General features: G+C 36.4%; 1 protein-coding gene across 3 annotated transcripts in view; it reads left to right on the forward strand.

Moving 5' to 3' along the window:
* Positions 1 to 24,466, forward strand: part of LOC129004830 (A disintegrin and metalloproteinase with thrombospondin motifs 16-like) — a 135,598-nt gene that overhangs the window by 65,239 nt on the left and 45,893 nt on the right. For all 3 annotated transcript variants that reach the window (XM_054433479.1, XM_054433478.1, XM_054433480.1), the window contains exon 3: positions 10,470 to 10,559. In XM_054433479.1, coding sequence (XP_054289454.1) covers positions 10,485 to 10,559 — 75 coding nt within the window. In that variant the 5' untranslated portion in view covers positions 10,470 to 10,484. The remainder of the gene's footprint in view (positions 1 to 10,469; positions 10,560 to 24,466) is intronic.

The raw sequence follows: 24,466 nt of genomic DNA on the forward strand, positions 1-24,466 counted from the left end.
TGTTGCAGCGAACTACATTGTTGTGAGATTAGTTTTGTCTCAGCGTGTTTCGCAAACTGTTTGTATTTTCAATGGGTAGAAATTCGCAATATAAAGATATTGGTGCTGTCACACTCGTTTGGTTGATATCATACATTAGGGAACAAAATGTTATTATATTATGTTTGAGCCGTTGACTTTTATGTACCTATAGACGTCATGGTAGACACGAATGTTCTGTGTATAGACCAACATAAGCCAATTTTAATTCAGTTAGAAAAGCTATCCCAATAGGGAGCTCCTATGTTCTCTCTTGGTTTGTGGTTATATGGCAGTTGTTTAATATAGTTAAAAATAAATTGAGCTTAAAGTTTCATATGTTTGAAATTGTGTTTATGGAAAGCAGAAACCAATACTAGAACAGCACCGATGTCGTAAGCTCAATTCGACTACAATTCAACTCAATTCAAAAACGTATCGATCCTTTTCGTATGTAAATGTTCTAAAATACATAATAGAGTAAATAAATATAATATTCACCAAAGAAATTTCCTTACAGGTTTTCCAATCGCACTACCACATCTCCTTTATAAAAAAAACGAAAAAACAAAGTCTAATTGGGGAAACGATTTCGTCGATGTGCTGAAAAAATAAATGGTATTTAATCGATCAAATGAATGTATGAACGGTGCCAATGAAACTCATAGAGACTTTTATCTTTTATATTCTTAACAGTTCAGCTGTGGACTCCTACAAATAGATTGATTAATCATATGTAGGAACAAAATCTCATGATTTGTTTTGTAAACTTACTAAACCAAAATATTTTGTGATAGTTTACACAAATTCATCACTACTGTTCTTCAAAGTAAATTTAGTTAGTTTTAAGTGCCTTTTAAAAGTGGTATGTTAGTTTATGTGAAGTGATTAGAATGAAGCATTACATTGGGAGTGTCACAGAGGCGGAGATTTTACAGTGGCTCTTGGAAGATCCATGCAGTGATGTATGTAACCATTGTATGTATGTGTATGTGCTTGTGTGACTATCATATTTGTGATAGCGCCGCAAGGTCCACCATTGTTAGATGGAGGTCAGGGCCCGGCCGCTACTGTTCCATCCGCCATCCTCCATCAAACAGCTACCCATCCGTAGTCTTCCTTTAGCCTACACAAGTACCATCCGCAGCTATCAAGCAGCCTATCATCATCCATCACAGCTAATCGTCAGCATTGTGGTTGACGGTGTATAAAACTATCCACAATCCAGTGTTAAGTTATTATTGCTATACAGAACCTCATATTTTAATTATTAGTTTACTATGTCTTTTTTCACCAACTTCGAGGAGATTGAAATCATCTGTCTTTCATCACACACTCAATCAAATGCCACTCTCTATCACACAACCAAACATCCACCTTCATAAGGTCATCTCATTACTCAATTTGGCCTTTTGAACTCTACGACTATTTAGTGATTTGGACTGGTGTTAATAATATTTTCTTATTCATATGAAACCAAAAATTCAAATTCGTAAATTTTTTCATGGACACGCAAGATTAGGCACAAGGTAGCAAAATGCATAATTTGAGGTGCAACTTATACAGAATCCAAATATCATATCAACTTATAACCGAGTTAACTGCGGTTTCATTTGAGGTTTAGGTGGGTCTCTTTTTATTTGAGTTACTCACGAGACTGGCCTAGGCAGGATTTGATCCCTCAGTCTATGGCTCGGTTACGAGTCAACCCCATAGCCCGATTTGTCTGCGTCCTTTCAGTACATGGAGCTCCAAAGAGTATTTCATGACAGGAATGTTATACGGAAGTACTGTTTGACAACCTATGATCTTACCTAATTGTCCCGCAGTTTGTAACAGTGTCCTCTATTTGGATGGTAGTTTGGGCATTTAAAGTATCATAATCACTCAAATGTGCGGCAGTCTATTTAGACACTCATTTGAGTGTGAACGTGGCATAATGCATACTGACATTGGAGCTACTCAAAGTAGGCCAACAAATGAAACAAATTAGTTGGCCAGTGTTAATTTGTAAAATGACCGAGTTGTCTTCAGTTTGCAAGTTGCATAACGTGTGTTCATCTACCTTGACCTGAGGCTGTAAAACTCACTGACGACAACTTGCTCCAACTTGCAATAGTTAGCACCTTCTTGTTAAGAAGTGGCCAAGACATACTGACATTGTGTACTCAACGTTGTTGCATAGTTGTTGAAAAGATAATGATTGTCAAATCTTGGTCATCGGGATGTGACCGCGTCGTCGTTGAATTGCCATAAATTGCCAAAGCTTTTCATGCATTGGAACAATCCATTTTCAGGGCAAGCTAAATTTGGAAATAGCACAGCTTGCCTTCACATCAAGACTGAAACCTCTGTCAGAGACTTATTATTTTGTCTCACCATTATTTCGATATGACCTAATTTGTAAACTGTAGCAAACTTCGAAGTTTGATTACTGCAACCCATCCGCGATGTCATCCAGTAATTTTGCAATTTCAACAACTCAGTCATCTCCGAAAGATCAAGATCCCATAGTCCACGTTAACCCTAGAGGCATACATTCTAGTTTGAAAAAGCGGTTTGTTGACCTAATATTTACTGGTTTGATTTACTTGTAGATCGGTAGCTGAACATAATTTACAAACTATTTACATTTTTAATATTATAGGTTCTCTTATATACATACAGCAGTAAGGAAAACGGGGAGGGAGATACTAATGCCTTCATCAGAATCATTATTGTTTGTTTAGTTTACAATATGATTGGTAAAATATTTTTTGATCTCGCTGGGTATGATTCTCCCCCGAATTTAAAGAAGACCTGTACCTAAACTACATACATACGAGGGCTGTTTTTTTGGTAATGGCCGTTTTCTCGTATAAATCCGTTTGGTTCGCTTGTACGCCGCAACGAGGCTCATTGTAATTTGCATCAATAGTCCAGTTAAGTTGTAGCCTCGAAGATGAATGTAACATCGCATCCCCTAGGTCGGTCAGTATTTTCCGTAGTTCAATGATACTCCATTTCCGGAGTACCAACAATGAAAATAAAAGCTTATGGTCTATGGTAGGGCTAACTAGTTTATGGCCAAACTTCGTGTAATGCCAATATTACAGTACTCGTGTACTGTACTCGTGTACTCGTGTACTGTAATATTGGCATTTATTTCATGAGTTACGGAGACAACTATATCAGGGAGAGCAATAAGCTATGGATCTAGGAGAAGAGAAAATGACAGTGAGTTACCATCGCAATGCCTATAATGGCCAATACTGCAGATAAGTAGGATACTTCACTTAAAGACTCCTTGCCCTTACACAACCTGAACCTGTCAAAACTGTTGAGTTTTTCTCTCAACTGATGATCTCTATCCCGTCGGCCTTGGAGGAACGCGAGAGATGATGTAGACTATAAATCATAAGCTCGTCTGTACCTCAAGGCCATACTGCGGCAAATGTCAAGATTAACCTTTGGGATTTTCGTTTATAGATAAATTAATATCCACACAGAAGTGTCAGTCATTCCTTGAAAGATTCGGATTTTATGGGTTTGAATACTTCCGTCGCATTTCAAACTAGTTTTGGCATTCTTTAGTATCAGGTTACCAGGTTATTTTATAAGGTAAAAATAAAATAGTGTTCATGAATATAAATCGTGTATTATTTGGACTCGACAAACGTTATAGCGTCCAGGGTCTGGGCTGTTACTGAAGGATTACAAACATTAACACTTTATTCGGACTGAGTATGAAACCAGGGTGAATCGAGTGAGATGACTTGTGTAGCTTTGTTGCTAAGGTCAGCTGTTTATCAAGGAATGCAAGGTCCAGTTTCAGACAGTTAAAAGAAATACAGTATTCTTTAGATCAAACCTTCTCCGACTCATACATTACTAAATTAGCACTACTCAGCTACTGTTGAACTCGACACATTTTCCTTGTTAGTTCTCGGAAATAGACAGAATTAATGTTTACAATTAGACTCACCGATCCCTTAAGTAAAGTGTGCGTGTGGTTTAAGTTATGGTTGTTTGCAACGCATATAAACTTATCAAGTTGTAATAATTATTTCTCGTGAAGTTCGATACTGGGTATTTAGTGGTTGAACGATGCTTGCCTGATCATCACGTCACCGGTTCGATCATCTAAGCTTGTCATAGTTCCAAACTAGACCTCGATTAGGTTGATTATGCATAGGATTAAACATTTCTTTTAAATCTCGAAGTTATGTAGCCAGTTTTAAGACTGAAGATGAACTTAATTTGCTAATGCGTCCGATGGAGTGCATGTTGACGAACTATTTATGTGTTTTATAGTATACTTTTCAACCAAGTTAAACTTAAAAATTAGCTAATAGTTAACAATAGCATATTGTATCATATAAAAAAACTATCTTTTGATACTAATGACGAAAATAGAATTTTGACCATAATTCACTCTGTAAAGTGTAATCTTAAATAGCTTATTTTTGAAAAAAAAATCTACTATGGTTCAAAATGGTATAATGATTTAGTAAGGATTTGCCTTAGTATCAAAAAAGCAATGCGTCTACTTAATTATTTTGAACTATTTAGGAACGGAGTTGTCAACATATCATTTCCCCATACTCGATTTATACGAGTACAAAAAGTCTGTGTAACCATTCCAAGCCAAAATTGTGTAAAAAAAAAATAATTTATCAGATACATCTAAATATAACCAATACAAGTTACTAAACATTTTCTAAAATATTTCTTTAAGAATATGAAAACTAGTACCATACTCAAATCAGGTACTCCACTTCGTAGATCTATATTTGCGTCAAGTCAGCGATCTATTTACTTTGCTCACTTCACTTATGTCAACATGCTCTTGTCGGTACTACAGACCAGGATGTTGTTATAGCAGGTGAACTAAACCTCTCGTCCTTCACCTTACCTTTCTGTTGGACCTGGCCCAAACACAGTGACTTTGACATCAGGCGTCAACAATCAACCAAAGTGACAGTCAACCATGTGACAATACATAAGAAGCATCACTTCGTGTCTACGTGTCATGTAACAATTAATTGCAATCGACATCTCAATGCCGGGACAGTTTGATCTGTTGATTTGTTTGTTGATTGTATTCGTATGTGTATTTATTACTGTGCAATAGTATAGCGTCCTCAGGACAAAAAAAAAAAAAAAATTAAATAGTATGGCCGCAATGTAGTCATATTGTATTCTGCAAGAATGTGTGATTTATATTGTATTCAACAATAATGATATCGTTTTGCAAGTCAACCTAATCCTTTAACTATTTTGTAATAGTAGCTCTTAAGTTTGAATTTAAAATTATTTTATTCGTGTCCATGAATCTGAGATAATGTACTGTAAACAGGCAATCGCTTCGAAAACCAAGGCAAAATTGTCTATTCAATTTGTTTTCATTTACCTACTTACGTATAATTTATTACGCTACACTTACAAAATAAAAGTAATAATTTACAAAATCAAAATTCACCCCTTTTCCTAAAACAAGTCTTACGTGTCTGTTGCGTTTCTGTTACGCACCACTTTCATATGGAAGCACGATAATTCCTATATCGGGCACTATTTAACCGATACACACACACCGTGCTCGTATATTATGATGCAACTTTTACCAGGAAACTCATATACTTCCCGCCATAAACGCAGCCTAATGACGGAGTTACCCGCCATATCGTGACCGTAAGCGGCGTTTGCTCCAGTAGTGGAGGCTGTTTACGGTCGCAACGCGGTGATATAACAACCACTCTGGTCCGGTGACGCCTTCGACGTCTCATTATTGAATTAAAACGCTGTAAACAATGCCTTTTGTTCCAGACTTGCACCTCCATTGATTATAAGGAGAGGTACAATAGGTATTACATTATTGTTTGGTTCATGCTTCAAACCGAGCGTAGTTCTTGTCTGACTATGTAGTCAACTTCTCTGTTAACATTTCTTTGTATTTTTTCTTCGGTCTTGTTACTCTATGTCAAACCTTTGTAAGATGTCTAGCCCGATGACAAATGGCACCTTGGTCGAGAGCAGGATCGAACCAGCAACCTTCAGATTTGAAGGCGATTATTATAAAATGTGGGTAATAAACAATATATTCTTGTCACTGTGAGTGTTTCCTACAATTTAAAATGATTCGTGTTTCAATATTAATCTTTAGGGACATTTTTTAAGATTTAAAGAGCATTTTGTCCAGTTCTCTTTGAGTCAACCTTTGCTCTTTTGATGGAAAGGTTTCACACACTTAATTCACGTGGTCCGGCCCCACTAATTTGAATACTAGCGATATTATACCATAAGTTCTTATACTCCAAACTAATCGTAATATATAATTCCAAACATTGCATCATGATAAGTTTATTTAATCAGCATTCCTACTGTAAATGTAGGTACTGAAAGAGCAAAAATATCATATTGCGAAACGATAGTGTCAATTTAAGTTAAAACATTTCAACTTTTTTGTCAAAGAATTGGTAAAAATCTCACTATAGGTTTCCAAAACATGCAAGGCACTTTAACTACAGCCTGCATAAGGAATATGAAGCTTTGGTAAAAAGAGACGCGTCAAAGAATGTCCAACGGGCACGTTCCGTTGAAGGTAATATTGCGTTACGCGCGATGCCGGTTTTCATGTCAGTAGGTCGTGAGTGCGGGACGGCGGGATCGTGATGCTGTACGTTGAGAAGATCTCTGATTGACATCAGAACAATCCAACAATGTGATGCCGGTGTTCATCTGTGATTGTAGACCCACGCTCGGCCTTGGAGGTGGAGATCACTGTGACAGATGCGCTCTTACTAACAGGTGCCTTTACAAACTGTCTACTGTCTGAGGGATTCTGGAGTGTGCAGAAGGAACGTGATTCTTTGGCATATTATGTTTACCACATTAGCTTCAAAAATAATTTTGTGAAATTGTACTACAATGTTCACGTTATGTTTTTGAACTTAAGTCTTTACTGGCGTTTGTTGAATTTTCCGATGGTAGCCTACGAGCCTTGTAAAACATTCATGTTTATCTTTGAGTGTTAAACTGTTTAGAGTTGATTGGATTTTCCAGTGGCACTGTCACAATTTACGTTATATTTTTGAGCGTTAACCCGTATACAGACGTAGATAGGACTTTCCATTTATATTTCCAAAATTCATGTTGTCTTCCTGAGTGTTTAACAGTTAGGTGATGTTAGTGGTGGTGCTACCAAAATTCACGTAGTCTTTTCTAGCGTTTAAATTGTTTACTGAGGTTGGCAGGATTTCCCGGTGCTGGTGCTACAGAAATGTTTCTTTTTGAGCATCTGATTAGTGTTTCTTTACGGCTGCATCGAGAATACATATCGTGGCAATAAAGCTCAATGGCTGTAAGCTTGAGAGAGTGAAAGGCAATATCTGGGCAGCTGTAAATCCAGTGACAGTAAATATTTACCATCTTGGCCTACTTTAGAAGATTTACATTCCAGAGTTGGTTGTTTTTATTTGCTTACAAATAAATGTCTCTACTGCAATGTTTGTAGTCTGGATAACGATTTTGCAATTCCTTTCAAACAGTTTCGTCTTGTTTCAGTCTTAACCTCGAGTGTCTTGTTTGAGTCTCTATTTAGATCACAGATTATTTTGATACAAGTTTGTTATACACACAGCATCTTCAAATTTCTATTAAGCTATCGCGTTCACTTTCTTCACGCTCAAACCAGTTCCTACACAATTACCTTCACCTACCTTTCTATATTTCTTAGTTTTTTTTCCTCATTTTCTTGTTCTCCTATTGATAGATATTTTACCTCATCGCCTGCATTGGATGTCTTATGTCATATCTTATGCCATATCTAATATCATATATAAATAATCATCCCTGACTCCCTATTTACCTAAAATAATACCCTTTGATATTTTGACTTCATCATATACTTCATTATGATGACTGAGTATTAAAACCATTCTATAACTCACTAAGTATAAGCGGTAAGTTTCTTCATTTCCGACTAGCTTCATTATTATTTCGGACTGGCTTTATTATAGTATAGTATAGTAGGCTGTATTATAGGTATATTATGCCTACAATCCGTGCTACATATATAGTAACAACACGATCCCTCCTAGATGAGCTTGCATCCCTTCATCAGAACTACAGTTTATCCGACACGAAGGACCATATTCCATAGAAAGTGTTGCAGAGGATTACTAGGAGGTTCAAGCGCATGTGCAATCCTACAATCCTCAGCCATTGTGGAACACTTTTGCTGTCGTGCTCTTTACTCTGTGGATTCACTTGCCCTCCGTTTTACTCTGTGTAACTACTTCCGGCCTCTGTCAGTGAGCTTCCCGTACCTTCCGCACATTCTCACAAACGCGAGTTTCACCTTTGTTTTCTGACCGAATTTGCGGCGAAGCGACGCGTGTTAATAAGGAGAAATGGAGCGGATGGCGCTCTTTATGTGAGCATTGTTTATTATATGGAGATATTAGTGAATAGAACAGGCTGTTTAGTTAGACGTGGTTGGTTAGCATACTGAACAATTTGAAATATTTGACGTTTTGACTAATATGAGAGGTGTGTTTTCCATTTTTATTAAGTAGTAAAATTGCTTCTCTTCACTTGATGCACTTTGTTTTTGGGCAGACAACCGCGTCGTTGAACTGGTCGACGTTTGGGATGTGTTGCAGTAATAAATCTTTGGTAAAAGCTATGATTAAACCGACAGCAGTTCAACTGCAGTTTGTAAAAGCGTTATACAGCTAAGTTAGGCACTGTAAGCTACGTTATTTTGATGTACAGCTCAGACATGACAGTTCAGAGTATTGTATGAATGTCTGAAAATTCAGAATAAGTACATTATCTACCTAAGTAGCAAATCGTCCCCAAATTACTGATGTTTTTCTTTATTTATATGCTTAACCGTATATAAATAGTAAACCGATTTATTTGGTTTAATTCGGGCTTTTATTGATCCAGATGATTTAGATTTCTAGTTAGTCCAGATTAGTCTTTTACTGTACTTGTTACAAAATTACATAATGTTTTGCATGTTAGGAACCAAATTTAGAACGCCATTGAACCAGTTAACAAAGGTGATTATTTCCAAATGGAAATAAGTATAATATTCTTGCTCTGAAACATGTTTATAGCTCACATACAATGACACTGACATCCCCGATGTCAACCAAACATCATCCTAATCACGTGACGACACTGCCGTCAACTGAATGAAAGTGGTTCAATAAATTTTGTAAATCTCTATCGAGGAAAACTGGGACAAACTTTCTCTAAGCTTCTTGTGATGAAACGTAACTAATTTCAATTTTACTAACTTATGTAAATGCAATTTCAGTTTGCAAGACATTTATGACACTCTTATTTTTATTTCATGTGCATAAGGGAATGTACAGTTGTAATGTTTTCTTGCAATACTTCAATATTCCGAGATGTTAGCTCGTCTTCAAATCTGAAGGTTACTGGTTAAATTGCGTGCAGTCAATTAGGGACACAAATACAAATGCAATTAATTGTTCATGTTTCTATCAATTAATGACTATCAAACAAAAAATCTATGTTGGTTAAGTTGTAAAAAGCTCAAATAAAACAGTGGGTTCAGCATTAGCACTATACAATTGTAATCAAGTATTGAAACTTCCTATTGATAAAATCTCAGCGCAACTGTAAATAGTTACGTCATTACTAACCGTAGAGGTGACTTGAATTCTATTAAGTGACGATGCATAATCCATAAAACATAACCATTCATTAATTGAAAATCACTTTACAAAATCACCACCATTAATGAGCACTCAAGATATATATTTATATAATGATAATTGACGTTTACAATTAGAAACCGGAGATAAAATCGGTTAGTCATAGAGCATTAATTGTCCTCAAGGCTGGATGATACCATAGAAGAAATAATGGTGATACTACCGAAGGTTTATATTTATTTTCTTTGTTCATAAAACATTGTAAACACTAATTTAAAGTTTGGTGTAAGGAAAATATTACTGCTCGTCAATGTAATTAGATGGCAAAGATATTTTCTAGTCTTGACGTGAAGACTTTCATAATCACTAAATTAGGCTACTTCACTACGATATTTTACGTGGTGCGAGTACTATTTTAAGCTCAATTTTAATACTTGCATAGTCTGTGTAAAATAAAGTAAGATGATCGGAGTAGCTTTGAATTACCGTACGTTCATTGTACGATTAAATTGTGACTAGGTAGGATCTCCTGCCTGAAAGCAATCTACTTAGATCTTGGAATTCGGAACCATACTTATAATATATGGATGTAAACTGATTATGTAATTGGATGTAATATGCCTATTTTTAAGAGAATAGCATTCATGATTTTGGTTGTCTTCTTCTTCTTTATTACGCAGAGGAATAATAGATTAACAAGTTAACGCAGCATGTTATAATGAGCTAAGTGTGATTAAAGTTTGCTGTATAATGCCAATATAATATTTTATATTTTTTCAGACCGTCTCCACCAAGATGGCCGCTCTGTCTCTTTCTTGCTTCTGTGTTTCCCTCTCCCTCATCGCCAGCGTCTCAGCTGCTTCTAACACGGTGAGTTGATATATTAATTATTCGTCTACTATAATTGACTTCTATTTACCAAGGCTGGACATCTTATATACAGAATGTCCCGTAAGTAAACAGTCAAACTCTGGGAAATGGTTCTATGGGTCAAAATAAAGAGAAAATCAAGTATAACATTGTTTTTCAAAAATCACTTCGTTAACCAGATATACGCGATTTTTTCCCACATAAACATCTTTATCTTTGAATTTTTTCAACAGATCATTATGAAACTTGGTATGTTTGTTGAAGTAAAACAGACCCACTTCATAAAAAACAATCTTAATCCAAATAAAAGCTTAAAAATTGCGGTCATTTTTATCTTTTATTAGAAATTGCTAAAACAATAGCTAATTTTATGAATAATGTCAAGGACACTTTTATTTAGCATTTAAAATTTTCTATCAAACGACACCATGTTAAAAAGATCGAGTGAAAAATAACCGAAATATCATGATTGTTAGCTGTGAAATTATCTTGAACAAGGCTAAGCTACTGTAGTTTGGTTTCCCTCACTTTAAAACTGAAAATCGTGATATTTCAGTTATCTCTTATTCGATCTTTTTTTTGACTTGGTGTCGTTTGATAGGAAAGGAAATTTTAAATGGTAAATATAAGTGTTGTTTGCTACACACCTTAAAGCTTTCTATAGACTTTCATTAACTTAGGCCCACAAAATTCCTTCGGCTATTAAGTTAGCCCACATTGAACTCCAAGTCATTTCTTTCTTAATAAAGATAATTCCTAATTTGTGTTTTATTTCTGTCTAATGAGGTAAGTCTTTATCTTAAATTTATAAAATATGAATAATTTTAACAATAAATAGATTTAGTAGGTTACAATATAAAATTTATTAATGAAATACAAGATAAGTTATTGGTTGAATTAGCTACAGGGTAAGTTAACAATGGTAAATTTTCAAAATGGTGGGGTTTCCAAAGTGGATGATATTATTCTAGGCTTATATTGGGTTGGTTTCTTCTGGAGTACTAATTAATATTTAAATAGGCTATGAGCTCTTAATCTCAGGGAGGGGTGGTCGTGCCGGTTCGAATGATATATTAGGCTTCTTTAAAATGCAGATAATTTAATTAAGTTATTGTTCTGAAATAGGCTAGGTTCCTGATAATATAATTTGTTAATGTCCAAAGAAAGATTCCAAATGGTTTCACTGAATTTAATGAAATAAAATAGAATTTGAAGATTAAATTTTGAATAAAAGTTCAATTTGAAATATATATATCTTGATGAGTTAGGTTAATTGGGTCTAGTAGGCTATGCTGATTAAATGTCCAATGAAGATTAAATTTGTCCTTAGTTAAATAAGATGGATGATGGTTACCAAATCTGGAGTGTCTGTCTTCTTAAAATTTTGGGACTCTTCAATGCACTTGTCCCGAATACTTTTGGATGATAAGAAATTTAAAATTTAGATTATACTTTTGGGATTATGAATTTAGTTTAAATCAAACACAATATCTAATAAAATAATGTTCACACTGTGAAGAGTTGGCAGGATCTGGGCAGAGGCAATGGTAGAAGCTCAGGAAGTCCATGTCCATTGTTGAAATGATGTACAGCTGGTTAATTTACATAAATGACACTTGCCACAGTAATTTTGATTTTCTTTGGATAATTTTGAAAAGTGATACTATATTTAAGATTTTATTACTATATTGCAATTTTCTTACAATTTTGTATATTATTCTAAATAAATGATTATTGTTGGTTTTTTGATAAGTACAGGGTAGATATGGTGAAAATTGGCATAAATATTATATTGTAACATAAAATAGGATGATGTTTCTGTGGGGTGATGGGATATTATATAACATTTAACAAAATTGGATAAAATAACACATTAACAAGGGGAAACATATTAAATAACTAATAATACATTATCAGGGGCATTAACAGACATTATGGGAGAAAATACACAAAATAATAGAGAAATTAATGTTAATGATGAATGAATGACATGTAATATTACATGTTGAAATTTTTTCATAAAATTAGTCATTTTTAAAATTTAAATTAAAAAAATAAAATGGCGGCCATTTTGAAAATTTTTATTGGATTACGAAATTTTGTTTTTCCAACGTGGGTATCTTTTACATTGACATAAATACCAATTTTCATACTGATCGGTTGAAAAACTTCAAAGATAATGTCTATGTAAAAAATCAAAATGGCAGATAAGTTATCTGGTTAACAAAGCGATTTTGAACAAATGTTATTCTTGATTTTTTTTCTTCATTTTGACCCATAGAACCATTTCCCTGAGGTTGGTTGTTTCCTTACGGGACATTCTGTATGTAGAGTAACTGTAGCCTACGTTTTAATTCAATTAGAACACTTTTAACTAGCCACTGACTTTCTTCTCTTTCTTTTTTGTTTTTAGTTTATACGATAAAAAAAATGTTTTACGTTTATAATATGTGATTTTTTTCAGTTAGGCTTGGTTGACAAACTGGTTAAAAATTTTCTAGTTATTATTACAATAGTTGTATGTTAGGCTCTTGCTTTGTAAATAATTTACTTTCGCTATGAATAAAGATGGTCTCATCTAACGCTTCGGTGAGAAGCCCCTTCTCTATTCATATTTAAATTAATAAACTATACCTATATCGATTAAATTACGATTACATTTCTCATTACATCAATTATTAAAGTATTTAAGTAGCATGTTAACTTTTCTCAGGATTGAACTGCTTTTGATTACCAAGCAAACACTGTTACTACTCAGCAACCAAGCTGTAGGTCTGTCTACCTTTGAATTATGGTTATACTATAAATATTGAAAGTCAATAGTGTATAAATTCAAATTGGCAATGGTTGTTCTCCAATTTGATGAATCGAAACCCCTTACGCTTTTACTTTTTCATCATACAATATGTTTCCCTAACAAAAACTAATATAATGTACGACTAGTATAAATAGTCCTAAGCACATTTTTATCTTCGCGTTGCAATCATACACCTCCCTAATCCGCTGATTTCCCAGCACAGTAGCACTGTAGCTATTCATCCGTGGACACAATTACCCTGCTTGGAGTCAATTACCCACACAGGGTAATGCTGGGAACCCATCAACATCGAGGGACATGTTCCCACTGATGCAAGCCTGATGCAACCGAAGATGTTCACATTGGCTGGTCGATGTAGCGATGTGGCTATGTAGCGATGTAGCGATGTAGCGATGCTCGAGTTTAATTAGATTCTGTGTTTTATGTAAGACATCAAGTGTAACTGGATCCTAGAATGTCCGCCCACGCAGAGAAGGTGGAACTGCGGGTAGATTTAAGTTTACCAGTTGGGTAACTACGAGTGTACAAATATGTTATGCCATGCTCTACTTGGTGGTTTCCTGTTTTGTCACTCCCTTCGACGTATTGATGGCAGATGAGCAATATTGACTTTTAATTGCAAGTGGACTACTCGACCTTTTTCCAAATTGAAGCATGTTTTTTTTTTTTCAAACCGGTGACAAAAGCAGTCAAATCTCTAAAAACTAGCATAAAATGCCAAGGAAAGACGCATCCTTCTTACAACAAAGTCCAAGACGATAACCACTAGAGTAGCAACACGTCTGATGGCAAATTGTTATTGACTTTAAAATACTGCAAGTAGACTTCTCATCCAATTGTTAAGTCTGAAGCAAGTTTTGATGTAGATTTACTGTCTGCATTGGCGTTCGCGGCTAAATGGTCCGCTCTTTTTTAAGAATAATTAAAATGCATTAATCCGAGATGTTAGTTTGCTCTTTTTGGAAGGATGCTATCCTCTTGCAAAATAGGCTTTCTTCTCTTCGTCTGAAGGACAATTTTCATCAGCAAAATGTTGACTTTTTTTAGTGATTTTAATTTTTGTTTGAAACGACGACGTAGCATGAAACGAAAAACTACTGCACTATGAATTGTGTCCTAATAAATTGTGCTTTTATAAAGTTGGGTCTGCAAAAAAACTCGACAGTTGATAAAATTTAGACTAAAGACGGAGGATGGATACTTTTTTGTCGATGAAGTCTTAACACTATAACTTTGGATTTTCGCATTCTTCCTAGTCCCAAAAGACCAAACTGGCGTAGGTTTAGTAAATGGGCTAATGTGATATATAGTTTGGGCGGCACGCGGTGCGTCACAATACTCCTTTGTGCGGCGAACTGTCGCAGGTTGGGCAACTCACGCTGACGGCGCCGGCGACTCAAAGCTTTCACTGGCTTTGTCCCCAACTCACTTTCTTCAGCTGATCTTGCAAGTCTGTGAAAATGTCTCGTGTTGTGGAGCCTAAACGAGCCATCAGTTTACACGGTTTTGTGGACGGATGTTTAGTACTTAAAATACCTAAACATGTGTTCAGCAGTGTTAGGGGTTAGTTGCTAACTAACAATACCCGGTTGTATCTATCTTATGCAGGATGTATACAAACTCCCTGAGTTGTGAAATTATTCTTTAGTTAGAGACAGTAGTTAAAATCATATATGTATTAATTAATCTAAAATGTCTGGTTTTCATTCCGTCTATCTGTCTATGTTTTAACACATAAATTTTGAAATCCTTGAATTATTAACTTAAACTGGTACATGCTTTTCACAGATATGACCCATCCGCATACAAAGTATCAAAATTCTACCTAGTATCATTTTGGTGGTCAACTAAAATTTCATTTATTCTGAAAATGTTTAAAACAAGTCAATTTACAAAATAATATAAAAAATACCCCCGCCGCAGCAAACCTGCAGACTAAGCGAATTTCCATTTGACTGATTTGATTTACACTGAAATGTCTACTTAAAAATATAACATTTATTCCCGATTTAAATAGAATTAGTTTAACAAGTACTTAGGTTTGCTGCATCAGGGAGGGTAAAACTGTTTTTTTTTATGTTAATAGTTAGTAAGAAATAAAAACGATTTCCAAATTTGATCAAAATATGTTCATAAACAAGCAAACTACAACAGTTTAATTATTCTCCATAAGAATAACATGGGAATTTTAAATTTAAAATTTTTTTGAATTTTCTCCGTAACCATTAGGCGCATAATAACGCTTCAATATACTAAATTATTTGTTTTTTTAAGCTCTACAAAATGGTTTGGAAAGAAATTGCTAAATTTTATGTTTTTTGGGTCAAAAATGGGAAAGACCTATTTTTACCCAATAAAACCCCCCGTAAACCCCCGTTCCCATGGCCCGATCATGCTGGATCGCGAACTCGTTCAAATAAACGTAGGTTTACACGTTTGTACCAAATTTCATCAAAATCGGATCATTTTTGCTCGAGTTATCGTGCTAACGGACACATATATATATATATATATAAATTTAATTTGAACGGATGGTGTTTTTGGCCTCTAGGGACCTCAAAACGAAAAAAAAAATCGGTCCCGCGTCCAGGTCTTACCATGAGTACTACGGTAATAGCTTATTCCCTATATGGGAAATTCGCTAATACATTGCTTTATAAAGTGTAAACCAACGCTGCTTTGATTTTTTAATTGGTTCATAAACAATTATATTCTAGTTCTTGTGTTGGGCCGTGCATTGCGCAGATCCAACACCTCCCCAGTGCAACAATGGGAACTTACAAACATCATAGTCGACAGCGCACTCAAGTATTACTAACACAAAACACACTAACAGGGTTCCGATTGTACAATACCCTACGATGAGTCGTCCACTGTTTGCACCATATTATTTTAAGTCCATTGGTTTTCCTCCTCATGTCCAATCGATTTCCAATCTTTGCATTACAAACTCCCAGCTATACAATGGAAACAAGTGATGCGGAACCAATTACCTTTTGAGTGGATCTGATTTAGTTCTAAAGTGTACATTTGCGAAACGGAATTATGCAAATCTGGAAAATCGTGGCTGGCTGAAGATGAAACCTAAACCTGTATTAACCCAGATCCCGGTTTTATCTGATCTCGTATGCAACGGTTGTGTAACAAGTGGAGTGAAGATGGTTGCTCGTCTGATGGCTCGGTTGATGGATAAGGTAACATCTTGGTTGCATCATAATCATGTGAGTTGCATCTGGTCTGATGAAGACAAACTGGTTCACGATTTATGTAATTTAAATGTGGAAGTTTTTGAAATCCTAACTGATCATGTAAACACGAATGTGAGTTTTTTTTTAGGTTTTTTTGTTGGATTTAAATAGTGCGAGTAGACTGATTTTCCTATTGTAAAATCTAAAGCTTGTTTTTAGGTTTCTTGGCGATGTTTGAGTTCGGAGATGAATAATTATTCTCTTAATTTTATGATTTTAGAACAACTCTTTAGTAATAATACCATGAGACAAGCATTAGTTTCTAAATAACTAATTTGTCTTAAACTAATTAATAACAAGAAACAACCCGTAATCAAGAAAAACACCCCAGTACGGAGCTAAACTTAAACATTGTCTTCAGCTAAAGGATGATAAATCTACTGATCAAGAATTGTGTTTAGTTTACAAGTTTCTGGCGTTAACTACTTAATCTACCAAATTTAAGTTTTAGGAAACGGTAGACCATGAACCAGGTCACAAGTATACTTAAAATAAAATCCCCTTGGGATAACCCCTCGACGTTCAAAGTTCTGAGGTAGAGCTTTTTGAAGCAAATATTGATTATTCATCATATAGAAACTATTTTCAAAGAAGCTACTTTATATCGCCTAAAAACTACAGATACACTTTCTGATCAGACTTGTTCCTTCGACCCCGTACATCATCTGCGGACCAACCAGGTCAGCGAACGCAACCTAGCCTATCATTAACTGGAGAACGATGCGATCAGCTGTTACAGGTTATGTAACAATGACTGTGTCGTGCCGTGTCGCAGTCTTGTATGCTAATACACTACACCACTACACCGGCTCTCGTGACGCGAGAAGTGTGTCGACCGTGGGGTGGTGATGAGTTGGCTAAAGAAGAGGTTCGTTGATTTGAAATGAACCTAGTAAAATAATCCTATTAGCACTTGGATTCGGCAGAGGCGAGTCAGAATTAAACCATAAATTGAACACATTCTGTTACGGACTTGCCATGCAAAGAAGTGGAAGACAATTTTATATAATAGTAGTAGGACAACATATGGATTTTACTTTTTCTATGTAGGAAACGATTTCAAAAATAGGGATGAAAGTTAACTAATTGTATTAGTACAATATGACAGTTCTACGGTTTCAGCCATAGGGGTTTCAAGCAAAAAAAAAATACTTATTAGATCTAGCAAATAGATTTGAGATAAACATTTAAATGGGGGGTAACTTCAGGAAAACCAGTTACCGATGATATCTAATATCATATATTGAACATATTCCATTACAGATGTATTATCCTATAGAACATTATCAGTTCAAGACAATAGGTTGTATGATACTGACCTGCCTTAAGCAGTATGTTGGTGTTAACTTTTTATTTCTTGTTTTTTACCAACCTAAATACTAGTCAAACAAAATAAAACTGTCGAATTACTAACAATTTCTTGTCCCCTGGTATCATAATCAAAGAGCTAGGCAAACATATTAAAATTTATTAAGCATTCTATTCCGTTCCTATGCGTATGATTCTGAATGGGCAACCTACTGACTATGTGAACTCTCATTCTTTCGTTCAATGTATAACGTAACTTTTTTATGTCTGCCTGCTTTCTCTACATGTTATCTTATCCATCAACTGGTGCCTACACTAAATAATATAGCAAAAGCAAAAGTATAGTCGATACTCAACCCAACATCAATCTAGGTCAGCTCATTACAACCCATTTACATTTCAGAGCTATTGTTGTTCATTATGAAGCTGGTATAAAGTTAAGGACGAGAAGAGGAGTTGGAATTTCAATGGAAATGTAAAGTTATGCAGTTTCATGCAAGATCCAAGGCTACCCGTCCATTGTGAGAAGAAAGGAATTACGTAGTGTCTTTTAACACTTGGCATGCTCAATAGAGCGCTATGTTAATGGTGCATTATCGTTTTCACACACACCAGGTGCAAATCCACACCAAGAATCATACCATGAGTTAACGTGGTGTTGGTATGAAAATAAAATATATTAGGAATTAATGATTGAATTTCTTCGAAATCAGTTTGTCAATGACCAAATTTCGCAATAGTTCTAAAGCCAAAATCAAATTTTATTACTTAGGCTTATAATATAAGTGTTTCATCACAATGCTGAGATCTGTAGGTAGTTTACTTACTAAGATGATATACTGTAATTGAATGATCCTCTCACAGAGAGTTCAACTTATTTAAACGATTAAATTTGGGATTGGAAACAGCGGAAACGTCAGATATTTAAAAGAAAATCTAAATAAGGTTAGCTAGAATTGTAAACTAAATCAACAAGTTCCAAATGATCCACAAACTGGTACCTATACTAACAGTGGTTTGGCTTTTAAAATGTTCTTGCACTTATAAACTCCAACATAACGAGTTACGTCACAAGCCTTTTCTTTTACATCATCACGTAACCTTATATTTTGCAAAAACATATTATAAATAAAAACCCCATGTCAAAATGATGATTTACTCAAGCTCTTCTCCGTTAAGACGTCATGTATAATCACTACATTCCTCAGTACTACACTGCTACTTGCATTATGCAAACAAAGCAAGATGATCTGCACGTTTATCTTGCAACTCCGTGGAACTGCAGTTGCATCTGTCAGGTGTAGGTGTAGGTGTCCGTGGGAAGTGACGCCGTGTGAGGTGACCCTGAGTCCACACAGAGGTCACCACGTAACATCTCCAGTCGAGTCTCGTGTCCGTGCGATATGCCCGAGAAAGCACAGCCTTGACACTGCCGAAGAGTGTTAGAATAGGAAAGTTACACTTACTTATGTAACTGCATGTCAAACGATCCCTTCCTCGCACTTTCACTGTTGGATAATCGAGTCCGCCCTCGGCGACCTTGCCGCGACCTCCTTAGACCCGCAGACTATACATCTACACCAGCCAAGAGCCAATACTACTTTAGACTCACACTAGACTATACATCTGCACCAGCCAAGAGCCAATACTACACTCGCCACACTAGTCATCAAACTATTAATATACTAAAACAGCCTCAACTTATTTCGAGTGAATGTTACACCACGGGTTACACAGCAGAACTACTTCATGTTTGGCCCCAGTATACTATACTAGCAAGCAATGCTTAAATACTTCTACGTAGACCATCTACCACTATTGTATCTCGCTACACGGCCAGCAATATTTCCTTAGGCCTACTACGTTACCACTCCATCTATAAATGCCAGCAGTACCTCCTTAAACTCACTACAGCAGTGCTTCCAAATCAATAAACAGTACTTCCAGCAGTACCCCACTTAAGTAAACGCACTTAAGTACCACTCCGCCATTGTACTTCCAGCAGTACTTCCTTAGACTCACTACAGTGCCACTCAATAAATTTAATATACAGTACAGTACTTCCAGCAGTACCTCCAAAAAAACACTTAAGTACCACTCCGCCACTCTACTTCCAGCAGTACCTCCTTGGACTAACTACACTATCACTCCATCAATATACTGCCAGCAGTACCTCCTTAGACCCACCACGGTACCATTCCATCAATATACTGCCAGCAGTACCTCCTTAGACCAACCACGGTACCATTCCATCAATATACTGCCAGCAGTACCTCCTTAGACCCACCACGGTACCATTCCATCAATACTGCCAGCGGTACCTCCTTAAACTCCAAACTCCCAACATACTAATCGTTTTCCTAGAGTTACGTTAATCCACTTATGTCTGTATTTTTGCACCCAATAATCAAACCAATTCAAAACACAATACGAAACGAGACTTGCATGAACGCCATTCTCGCCTTGGCACAAAATTCAATCGTGTTAAAGCTTACCTCGCAGCTACCGAGGAGTGGCTACTAACATCTTGTCCAACAGGTGTCAATTGTTGATCAACAGCTGTTGCTAGTTGTAGGTTGTAGCTTACGTTCACAGCTGACCTACTTACTCAGTCAGCTGACCCAGACTACACTCCTCCGCTGAGCTTTGTCAACACAAGTGCAACTCGTGTTAATAACTCCTCGTGTTTACTAATTCACGTGTCTTGCGTTCGTTTTCGTTTAGTTAATAAGTTATTTTAACTCCAACAGGGATTTATGTATTCTGTTTTATTCATATATTTACTCTCTAGAAGTTATAACGAGAAATTGTTCAATATTGATTAGATATAATATTTTACAAGTACCTATGTACTTTTTCTTTAACAAATTTCGTTTTATTCCAATTTCTTTGGTAAAAAATAACAGTTATGTTATTAATAATGGCCTTTTGGTACAACACTAAAGTTGTGCTCTCAGTGAGCCAAAACTATACTGCATTTTGAAATTGAACTATTTTAAAAGCCCTTCCTCAAATAAAATTAGAACACTCTAATCAAAACACATATTTCAACACCTTTTTTATATCTTTAATCGCTCTTTTGTGTCAATTATACAGGCTTTATATTTATGTTGATTTTTAGCTGACTTACATTCCATGATTGTAACATCGAAACATTTGCTTGCAAAATCTAAGAAATCCGTTCAGTTCAGTTTACCCTGCTCCATATTCGCCACTCCCAATACAGGTCCCATATAAGCCCCTGCCGCAAACCTCACTACCGCAAGCTTTCCCTACAAGGAAGATTGACGTAACTCAACCACCTATCAAGGAATATTAGACTAGAGATTTATTGGTTTAGCATGTACGAGTATACAGCTAAAACCAAGAATCGTGTATACAATATCGCGGGCTGGAGCCTTGGCTAGTGGTTTGCCTCGCCACGCCCGCTTTCTTCCGCACCCTTGCCTTCCTAGTGAATAGGATAAATGGGCTGATCTGGATGGTGGGTAATAACATTGGCTATAAGAAATATTGCCTTAGGTAATGGCAACAAATGGCAAACATAAATTTATCATTTCACTAGGAATCACTCAGATAAGATGAAGAAATTTCGAATTCCCCTTTTGAAATCATTCCTTGTTTCTAATGGTCAGTTCGCCATTTAAAATACATTTTCAGACTCAGTGTATGATGAATTATTGGTTTGGTCCTCTAAACAGAAGATTTTATTATTTTCCCAAAAATTTCAAATTTCATACAAAATACTACTGGTGCAGACACTCACAAATAACGAACAAAAATGGTCAAAGGTTACTCTAGAGAGTGACTAGTATGATTACCTGTGCGGCCACACGAAGCGCTGGCTGAAAGTCATGATCACTTGGATTTGACCTTCGCAGTGCGTTGACCAAAGCTGACCGCAAGTGGTGATCACAAAGTGCCTGCTCATTCACAAGATTGAATCACACATCTTCAAATCATTGCCCAATTAGTGATTAGTGGCAACACTTTCGTTGGTGATTCGCCTATGACGACTTTATCATGGCTCAAGATCGTTCAAGATTAATTTTCTTAATTTGCAGCGGCATTTCAGAACTAATGAAATAAGAGAATCATCATGTAGAATCTTGTGATATAAAATGCCAGGCCTAAATGCGAAAGAATACTCTTCTCTCAATCTCGAGATGAACCCGCAGGAAAAGAGGTCAGTCTTGCTCAGTACTCCAGAGACATGCTGCTGCCTAAAGCCCCCCACACACTACCAGACCAGACCTCCAGACCAGACCGTCTGGCTGCAACCAGACCGTCTTGGACGGCTCTACACACTCCCAGACCAGACGGTCCTAATTCGTAATTGAGAGACCGTGATGAGAACTCCAACAAATGGATGAAGATTGGCACGATGGTCGGCCGTCTGACAGACAGCGCTACACACTCACAGACCAGACAAAAATAGTGGTGGGGGAACCTCAGACCGTCTTTGGTCTGAGGGTTCAACCATCAGACACGCAGACAGTCTGGTCCGAGAAAATCGGTCTGCAGACAGCCCCACACACGATAAGACAAGTGCCAGACGCCAGACCAGACGGTCTGGTCTGGAGGTCTGGTCTGGTAGTGTGTGGGGGGCTTTAGGGAGAGTTTGTCACAGAGGTGGCTCTCCAGAATTTATAGCTTTGTGGACAATAATGCAAGTTAATCATTTACACTATCCAACGATTAGTATAGTTCGGTGTAATATAAATAATATCTAAGTAATTTCCTTACGGAGTAAATTAAGGGATTCTTTAAACAATAAAACATATTCACGACGGCTGTAACAAAAAATGAATTATAGGGATATTATGAATGATTGTTTGTTCTCATATTTTTATTACTTACTAGCTGTAACCCGCGGGCTTTGCCCCGTTTAACTTCTTAATTTTCAAGATTATCTCGTTCGCATGGCTCAATCACGTCCTGGTTGAAGTTTGTTCGCTACGCTCACTCACCTTTAGGTTGGAGCTCGTTCGCTACGCTCACTCACCTTTAGGTTGGAGCTCGTTCGCTGCGCTCACTTGCCTTCAGGTTAGCTCGTTCGCTACGCTAACTCGCCTCCAGGTTGAAGTTCGTTCGCTACGCTCACTCACCTTTTGGTTGCAAATTAGCTGTTGTCATAAATGTAAAAGAAATAATAGTGCTGCACCCTGTTGGTAATCCTTGTAACTTTAATGCTATTGAACATCATAGAACAGAACCAACTTGTTTAATTGAAACAGCTGTTAAGATTCAATAATTCCATTTCTCATAAGGTTAACATGGGAAACTCCAGAGCCACTGGGGCGGAGCCCGAAAGGATTTTTGAAATAAGAATATGCCTATATGTTAATCGGGAATGTGAGCTATCATCATGCCAAATTTCAGCCCAATCCGACCAGTATTTTTCGAGTTTACTTTTCCCATACACACATACACACATACAGCAACCACCTCTTTTTTATAATATTATAGATAGATAGATAGATATATAGATAGGCTCAATTTGCTCAACTATCCAGTGCGTTTTATTGCTATTTCTGTCACGAATCCCACATTCCGCAATAACACGATTGGTTGTTTCATTCGATTGACAATTAATTACGGTGGAGGAAAGGAAATTCTTGCCAGTTCCTCTGAGCCAGGAAACATTACAATTCCCCGGAGATACAACGCGTAACCGGTTTTGCAAGAATGTATAACTCGCTTTTCCATTTATCAAACCTTAATAGCGTGTTGTTTACTCTAAATTAACATATCCACATGTGTCACAGTTTTTTGTGACAATATATTTAAATATAGAGCAACATGCAAACGTATATTGTTAATTGAGCAGGATCAAGAATTTTATTTTTAATTGTTGACCATAAATATCCTCACTTCCTTATAACATTTGACCCCTTGTATTCTAATGAAGAAATGCATAAACACTCAAGGTTTCTCTTGTAATGACGTAATACTCTCTACTTCCGCAAACCTTTTGCACAAACGAATCAATCTGGTCTACCATGATACAAATACTACCCTGTGGGACAAACTGATCGCACGAATCTTAAAACCGGTTTAACACAATCTTCGATCCGATAATCGCCAATCTTAATCAGTCACACATAAATACCAACAGATCTATAATTGGTAAATCGGCAATGCCGCTTCCTATTTGTATGCTGTCAAGGAAGCGAGCTTTCTACCAAATTGGACCTTATGCAACTGAGATTTATGGCGGTAATCTGGACGATATCTTCCGCAAGCCCGGGCCAAATGTCCACCGCCGTTACTGGGGTGGTCAGTATGTGGGTCAGCTATGTCGTCCCGCATGGTGATAATCAATCGGGTATCCGGTAAACCTGGTGCAGGACCACTGATTTAATAGATTATGTAAGTTGTAGGACAAATTAAATACAGTATGGAAATTAGGACTTAAAGTCGCTAAGCAAGTTGTAGCGTGTTAACGAAATTGGAAATCGGCTAACTTGTTTCGCTAGTTGGTTGTGATTAGGCCGCACACAGTATCAGACATAACATATGTCTGGAGGTGA

The sequence above is a fragment of the Macrosteles quadrilineatus genome, unplaced genomic scaffold, assembly GCF_028750875.1.
Source record: "Macrosteles quadrilineatus isolate MER2022 unplaced genomic scaffold, UCM_ALF_1.0 Scaffold_11__1_contigs__length_5352618, whole genome shotgun sequence".
In the NCBI taxonomy this organism is placed as follows: Eukaryota; Metazoa; Arthropoda; class Insecta; order Hemiptera; family Cicadellidae; genus Macrosteles; species Macrosteles quadrilineatus.